The following is an 8,187-nucleotide window of genomic DNA, read 5'->3' as shown; positions in this document are numbered from 1 at the left end:
GTGTGTGTGTGTGAGAGAGAGAGAGAGAGAGAGAGAGAGAGCGCTCAAGGTTCCAAAGACTTGACTCCAAGATGCTCACAAAGTGACAGCAGCCATCCTTCCCCAAACACTCAGCAAATACAGGCTCTATTCCACCCTATTCCCAGGCTGGCCAAAGTCAGCCCTCATGACCACCCTCTGAGGAGGGCACTGGCAGCACCCCTAGCTAACAGGGGCTCAGAGCACCTGGGTACCACCCTGCCCAGCTCGCTCAGCTGGGATGTGGCGGAGATGAGACCTGAAGCCCCAGCTGGCTGGGATCTAGGGACAGAAGGGACCAGGAGGTCCCTGGGGAGCAGGTCCTGGTGGTGGTTGAGGCTGCCCTGCTACCTCGCTTTTAAGCATCTATTACAAAGTGGGGAACAGCAAGCCTTTTTGGTCTCCCACAGCCCCACTAGGCCTTCAGTCTGGAGGTCGGGCACATGCCAGCTGGTGGCATCAGGGAGCAGGTCAAGCATCATGGGACAGACAGCCCTGCCCACCCTTGTCTTTCCTGAGGGCCAGGCAGAGAGGGTCAGAAACGGCCAGGATCTAAGGGTCACTCAGCCCGGCCGGTCTTTGCAGAGAGAAGCATGCTCTTCAGAGGGTCATGGGAACTAGTCCTCATGACACAGTGGAAACCCCCGGGCCCAAATGCTCTTTCTCTCACCATGAAACAAGGACCACCCTGGTCCCCTGGAGGCCTCTAAGGGCTACCCGAAGCTGGAACAGAGCTTCTGCAGCTGTCCTGAGCTGCCCCAAGGCCAGGAGGTGCTGGTCACATGGAAGGGCCACAGAGATACCTGGACACAGAGTGAGGCCCGCAGGGGGAAGACTCGCAGAACGCAATGGTGTCAGGAGCCCCAGGGCAGTGAGTCCCCGCAGGGCAGTGACTGTCCTGGGAGGGCAGTCCAGGTGAGGACAAGGGTGAACATGCATCATTAAGGGCATGAAATCAGGGGTGATCAGGGACACCCGCCCCCCAAGCCTCTCAGTCCCATCCTCCCCTTGATGGAACAGTACCGTCACAGAGTGAGGGGTGCATAAAGGCCAAGCACCCAGGCCAGCTTCTAGACTGCACAAGAGAGCCCCCTTTCCAGGGGGGAGGGAAAGGTGATGCTATAAGTGCACCCTAAGGCCCAGACAGATCACCAGATTTGGGGGGTGGGGGGAATCAAGCATCCCCTAGCCGAGGTGCCACCTAAGTTCTCAGCCACAGGCATACCCTTTCCCTGAAGGTAGACGCTATCACACTATTCGCCTAGGTCACTGAACACGGAAACCTCACAGCAACTTCAGGCCACCCACTGGGCAGTGCTTAAGGGCAAAGAGAGGACTCTGTGGGGCTGGGGGGTGGAGGGGTGGGGAGATGAACCATTGTTCACAGAGTTGGCAGCCCCAGTGAAGACGTGACCCTGAGCTGTATGCCTTCCTTCCCACTGGCTTTCCCAGGCCCCTGCTGCACACACCCCTTCCTGTCCCTGCACTCAGCACCAGGCTCCAAAGTGTCCTGCCCTCCCACCCATAGTCACAGGGTCACCTGGCCCAACCATCTCAGCTAGAGCTGAGAAAGGGCCACCTGACCTAAGGGCACTGGAACTCCACCTGCTCTTTCTACGGTCTTCCTTGCTCCTTCCCAGCATGTCATATATTCATTCTCTCTCTCTCTCTTCACACACATACCTGTTCAGGTGAGCCCCTGCCCTGGGCTGAGGCCCCAGAAGCCTCCTGCCCCTAGGGCCCAGGTCTAAAGTGCTAGCCCAACTCGGCCACAGCCCCCAGGCGGAGTCCCAGGTCCTAGGACACATCAGCAGGCCTGGCCCTGCCCACCCAGGACCTAGGACAGCGACAGCCCAGCACCACAGCCCACCTGCCCGTGCAAGTGAAGTAGACGAGGTCAAGACAGAGGGGCCCCAAGTCATGAGGTCAAGCCCCCCAAAGAAGCCAGAGGGGGCTGGAGAGGATGTGCTTTCGGGCGGGGGAGCACGGAGGCAATGAAGCTCAAGAGATGTCCCGTCCTGATGGGCCCTGGAGGCCACCTACCCAAGCTCCTATGTGCTAAGCAGACCTCATAGAAACACAAGGGCCCTCAGTAGGGGCGCCTGTGCCCTCAGGGGACATCGGGCAAGGACCGGAGATATTCTTAGTTGTCACAACTGGGGCGGGGTGTTGTTCCATGTGTAGAAGCCCAGGGCACTGCTGAACACCTTACAGAGCACCCGGAGAGCCACTGGTGGAGAGCGCCCCAGCAAGGGAGCGGGAAACTCTGGAATCATGGGGCAATACCAGGGTTGGCTTTCCCCTGCTGGAGGCTCAGCACACCTCAGACCCTGTGCCGCAAAGCAGGAGTTTCCACACAGACCGGCCAGGGCCCCAGTCGCTTCCGGCCAGGCCCGGTTTCTGGCACCCCACACAGCCCAGCACTGTTCCTGATGAAGTTCCAGGGTCTGCCTGGGGGGCCGGGGGGCCGGTCCACGCTCCAAGGGAAAGACCCTGCCATGGCTGATGGCACCAAATGTCACCAAGTTTCCTGCAGCAGAAAGAGCCATTCATGGGTGCCGCCTGCCTGCTCAGCTTGGCCAACAATGGGCAGACTGTGAGCCGGCCTGCCGAGGGGGGTGGGGAAGGGAGGTGTCCTCAGGCCTCAGGGCAGCAGGGATCACAAAGCTGACCTTAGGACCACCCTGAGACAGGGTCTGCTCAGATGCGCAAGTGCTGCTCACCCCACGGTGTTAGCAGGACCAAGTTTCATCATCAACGGCCCCCTCAGTGCCAGAGCAACCGTGACATCATGACCCTGTCCTCAGGTGGCCCCTTGCCACCACCACCATGACCAAGTCCTCAGTACAGGCTGCCACCTTGGCTCAGGCACTTGGCCCACATGGCCCTGGGTGCATCCCTTGACTTAGGGCCTCCGTACAGCTAGACTACTTGTTAAAGGCAAGGATGGCAAGACTTTGTCTCGTGTGCCTTGGACATGTTGTCAGGAGAGAGCAGTCCCTGGAGAAGGTTTTCGTGCTTGGTGAAGTGGAGGGGCAGAGAAAGAGAGGGAGACCTTTGACAAGACGAACTGACAGTGGCTGCAGCGATGGGCTTGAACTTAATAACGATTCATGAGGCGGATGCAGGTCTAGGCAGTGTTTGCTCCGTTGCCCATGGAGTCGTTATGAATGGGAAGCGGCTCGCTGACACCTAACGGCAGCATAGACTTGTCAAGGCTGTAAATCTTTACACAAGGCCTCAACTTCCTCCCGTGAAGGGGCTGGTGGGTTTGAACCGAAGACTTGTGGTTAGCAGCCCGGCATTTAACCTAGTGAAAAGCAGGCCACCTTCCCCTCTCTGTCCCTACCTTGGCACGCCCCTCCCACCTGGGGACCTGCCCATAGCCACTGCCTCATTGAGGCCAGTTCCAACCACAAGCTCTCCACCCTGCTAGGGTCTCCACCACAGACAGGGCTCGCCAGGCACTGTTGTACCCACTGCAATGACACAGAGGTGGCTCCCTGTCCTCCCACTTACAGTGGGCACCATGGATGAACACAAGGGGCCAGCCATCCGTCACAGCAGTGAGGATGCACGGGTGTGCACACACATGCACGGATTCACACAGGGCCCAGGCACTGGGCCTAGCATACCTGGTACAGGAATGTATCCTCACAGCAACCCCAGGAGGAGAGCTCGGCCACTGTTTGGCGACCCCACACACTGCCAAATGCAGCCGTGCATGACCCTGCACCAGCTTCAGAACTTCCTGCTGTCCTGAGTGCCCCCAACCTGGGGGGTCACCTTCCTGCACTATGTTGGGCAGCAGTTCATTTTGTCTCACAGTGCTCCCGTGGTCTGGTTTTCTGAGATCACCAGGTCTTTCTTCCTCTTTCAATTTGAAACTTATGCTGTCACCTGCCCACCACAGGTGCTCCTACAAGTCCTGAAAACACCGGTGGCCACAGCTCCCAGCGTAACAGCAACACACAAGCCAACACTGGACCACAGTCTGACCGACCGGCCAAGAGTGAGAAGATGCAAAGGGAGCTAAGGGGCGGCTGGGTTTCCTTCACCCACATCCGATTCCCTTCCCTGGAGATAAGCCTACTTCCCTGGCCCTGTAGGACAGGGTGGCACTGAGAGGCCCTGGCACGCGCCACCCTGAGGCCTCTGAACCCCACCCAGACAGAGTGCACACCCAGCTCCCAGAGGACCCCTGGCACCTCAGTTACAGCTCCGCACACCCCACAGGATCCAGGCAGGCTCCACAGGCGACCCCCGAGAGCCCAGGTCCAGTTGCACTGACACACGCCAGCTGCTGGGAACCACCGCCTTCTATTCAGCACATAGGACCAGCCGCTGCTTCTCTGCCAGCCCCCCCACTCACCCCCAGCGTGGCCATGAAGCCACCCGAGTGGGGAGACAGACAACAGAAACCTCGAAGAACCACCTTCCTAATGGGAAGAAGCAACGCAGGTTTATTTGGCTTCTCAACCAATTCACTCACTGCCATGAGTCAATTCCGGCTTGTAGCCACCCTGCAGGACGGGGTGGGCGTGTCCCTGTAAGATTCCAAGACTGCAACTCTTGGCGGGAGTAGAAAGCCTCATCTCACAGCCCTTTTTCAGGGCAAACAAACAAGCCAGCAGCCAAACAAACACTCAGTGCCCCTCAGGCCATTACGAACTTTGCACTATAGTCCATCACCCCAGAGAAAGTGCATCTGCCTGGGCAGCCCCCATGGTTGGCTCGAGCCGCCACCCAGGGGTGGGCAGTGCTGCCTGGGGAGAGATGTGGGACATCAGCTGGGCCCCAAGTGAGAAGCTTCGGCTGCCTGGGCAGTGGAAAGTGGTCAGCTGTCCAAAGGCCCAGAGGTGAGGAAGGGGTGGATGCAGTGAAACGAGGCTGGGGGCCACATGAGGAGGCCACAGTGACGGGTGTCATGTGCCCTGTGTTTGCGCCGCTTCTCCTGGTGGGTGTGCTCTGACAGCAGGGTCCTCAGGGGCCCCACAGGGGGCAAAGCTGGGGTGGAGGACATTCATTGAGACTCGGCACGCCTTCCTCTGAGCCAAGTTTGGGGCATGGGTAGCGGTGGGGGTAGGGCTGACACTGTCTGGAGCAAGCCTGGCTGGAGTGGGTGGCAGGGTGAACGGGGGCAGGGATATCCTGCCCACTGCACCACCTCTGCCTGGCCAGCTCACTGATGCAAGTTAGGCCACAGCAGCACAGTCCTGAGTCGCTGGTTGCCCATGAACTCTGGTGCCAACATACACCAGAATCATCCCAAAAGGTGCTCCATGTCAAGGCACTTTGCGGCCAATTAAAAAAAAACACGAGCCGGAGTGGTGGTGGTTTCTATGGCAACCAGCTTTAATGATCTACAAGAAGTCAGCAGGACACCCTCATCCTGTCCACAAGGATGCGCAGGAGGAGGCAGCACCGCAGCCTTCGGCTCCCTTCCCACCCCAGGGGCCTGGGGGTTACTGGAAGAACACCACGGAGAGATCCCGCCAATGGAACGTTCTTTGGGCTGTCAGGAGCATCTCAGAAATTCATCTTTCTGGACCTGTGTGCCATCAGCACCTCCCAGGAACCTGACTGTTGCCTTTGGAGTAGACCTCGCCAGCGAAGCGGGTCCCTCATGTGGCAAACCACCTCCCCTCTGTCCTACAGCTGCCCACAGGCCCAGGGGATGCCACCTCTGCAGCTTGAGCCCCTGCCTCTCAACAGACTAGCCTCGGGCTATGCCACCCAGCCCCAACCCAAGCTCATGCCACCCTGGGGAATCTATGACACATCTATGTTACAACAGGGTGTAGCCAGGTCCTAGGCTCTGCCCCTCACCCCCATGCCCCCACTCCTCCCTCCGTCACTCCCTTTGACTCCCCTCTTCCTGGGGAGGTAGGAAAGCACGCCTGCCACCCTTTCCCCAAAGGATTGTTCTCTTCAATAGACACTTCCTGGCCTTATCACATATCCGGCTTTGGCTGCAGTGAAAACGCACCCCAAAGACGGAGCACAGAAAGTTAATCTGGGATCACCTACCCCTGGTGGCAGGGGGGCTGAGGGTATGTGCGCCCCGCTGGACAGACTCCAGGGACCCACCTGGAAGTGTATCGGGCAGAACCGGCAGGCCGATGCCTCCCAGCACCCTCGCTGGGCCGCTGGGACCCACTCCTCCCCTCTTGCTGAGACTTTCCCAGGGCGCGCCTGGCTGCTGTGCACACGGTGGGAACTCGATGGACCTGCTCTCTGGCCGACATCAGGCCTTGCCCTGGGCTGCATGCACCATGGCTGCGCGGAGGCAGGCGCCAATCTGCCCACAGGAAGTACCACCAGGGGGCTCCTTGGAAGTGGTGAGCCGTCATCCCACGTACGGGGACACGTCACGGGGAGAAGGACTACAGGCAGACCATCGAGGAGACGGGTGGACGCAGTGGCTGCCAAAATGGACTCAAACAACAACTGGGAGGACGGGCAGGACCGGCCAGTGATCCATTCTATCACACGTGGGTTGCTATGAGGTGGAACCAACCAGACGACCCCCAGGAGCAAAGCCTCACTGTGTCCTCCCTGCCTGAAGGAGGGCTTCCTGCAAGTGGTGCCATGCGACAGGAAAGCCCTCAGGCCTCAGGGGTTGGAGACAGGCCTTGGCTCGCCTCGCCCTTGATCTCCAGGCCTGTCAAAGCTGCCCAGCCACTGCAGGGACTCGAGGCCACAGGCCAGGTAGAGGCCCTGGAGGGGGTGATATAGGGACAGTCATCGTGACCCACCGACCTCCCCCAGCCCGGGCCAGAGAAGCCAGGAACAGGCTGTGACTGCTTCTTGGGCCACATCCCCAGGAAAGTGGGAAGAGTAAAAGGAGTGAGCACTGTGGGGACTTGGGGTGGGGGTGAGGGAGCACGGTGGCTGTCGACCTGAGCTATCAGCGGGTTGGCTTCTGGGTGCTGAGGAAGTGGCCCACCCCTTGTCCCAAGAGGGGGAAATCAAAGACACACATCGCCCCCACAGAGGCCCTAGGACCGCCCCGTGATGATGTGTTTGTCATGACCCAGTCGCTTTGCAGAAGGATAAATCACACTCTGGTCCAAGGGGACCAAGACAGGGCAAGGCGGTGGCCACCAGGTCAGCAGCTGCCCAGAGACTCTCTGGAGTCAGGAGCCAGAGGGCTGGGAGGAAGGTAGGAGCTGAGACCCACAGGGAGAGTCTGGCCACGGTCTTTAACCTTTAACCAGGTGACACCAGGTGCTTGCGGTTCAGAAGTCCACAGGTGTCCTTTCTCCACTGGGTTCATGGAAGCACAGATGCACAGGGGGATGGGGCACAGACATGCTGGAGTTCAACCCCCACTACACATCCTGGTGGAGCTAGGCCTACGACTGCGCATCAAGGCAGCTTCTCCCGCCGCCAACACACACACACACACACACACACACACCCCACACCACCCTTACCCGCCCCCCACAGCCAGGGCCCACTGTTGCCTCACCTGGAATCGGTGCACCAGCTCCAGGGACTGGCTGTCATTCTGGTCAGCTTCGAGGATGACATCCGTCAGCTTGTGGATGATGACGTCCAGGGGGCCCTGCTCCTCAATTGGCCGGCTGAGGTTCAGCTGTGAAGAGGGAGTGTGTGAGTCTCAGAGCCCAGGACCCCCAACCTATGCCCCTTCCTCCCTACACCCCTCTCCACCCTGCAGACAGGACAGACAGGCAGAAACCCCATCCTGTGCCTCCTCACTCGAGGGCGGGGCCAGTGTCCCTAATTCTGTTCCCCCAATCTCCATGCTCCCAGGATGCGCGCTCGTGTGTGTGTGTGTGTGTGTGTGTGTGTGTGTGTGTACAGCATCAGGGCTGTGGGGGGGGGTCACTTGAGAGTGAGCATGGGACAGCCTGGGAACCCCTCAGGAACGGAAGTGAGGGTTCAAAGAGGGGGAAAAGGATAAAAACACACACACTGTCACTGCGTTGATGCCGGCTCACAGCCACCCTGTAGGACAGCGTAGTACTGCCCCTGTGATACTCTCTTTATGGGAGTAGAAAGCCTCATCTTCTCCCACAGAGAGAGGTGAAGGAACACACCCAAATCACACAGTCCAATCCAACTTGGGCTGCATGATAACAAGTCCATGCTCAACCCACAAACCACTCCATGTCTATGATCTTCCTGGATCTCAGAATTCAT

The 8,187-nt window shown here is 59.1% G+C and overlaps 1 protein-coding gene across 1 annotated transcript in view; it reads right to left on the bottom strand.

Annotated features, from left to right (window-relative positions):
* ITPK1 (inositol-tetrakisphosphate 1-kinase) overlaps nucleotides 1-8,187 on the bottom strand; it is a 130,886-nt gene that overhangs the window by 36,736 nt on the left and 85,963 nt on the right. The window contains exon 3 of the mRNA XM_004698767.2: nucleotides 7,493-7,618. Within this exon, the coding sequence (XP_004698824.1) occupies nucleotides 7,493-7,618 (126 nt within the window). The remainder of the gene's footprint in view (nucleotides 1-7,492; nucleotides 7,619-8,187) is intronic.

This window comes from Echinops telfairi, unplaced genomic scaffold (assembly GCF_000313985.2).
Source record: "Echinops telfairi isolate 266 unplaced genomic scaffold, ASM31398v2 ScPeMD7_18;HRSCAF=68, whole genome shotgun sequence".
Lineage (NCBI taxonomy): Eukaryota > Metazoa > Chordata > Mammalia > Afrosoricida > Tenrecidae > Echinops > Echinops telfairi.
Note: the sequence above shows the minus strand (reverse complement) of the source record. Positions and strands in the feature narration are given on the sequence as shown.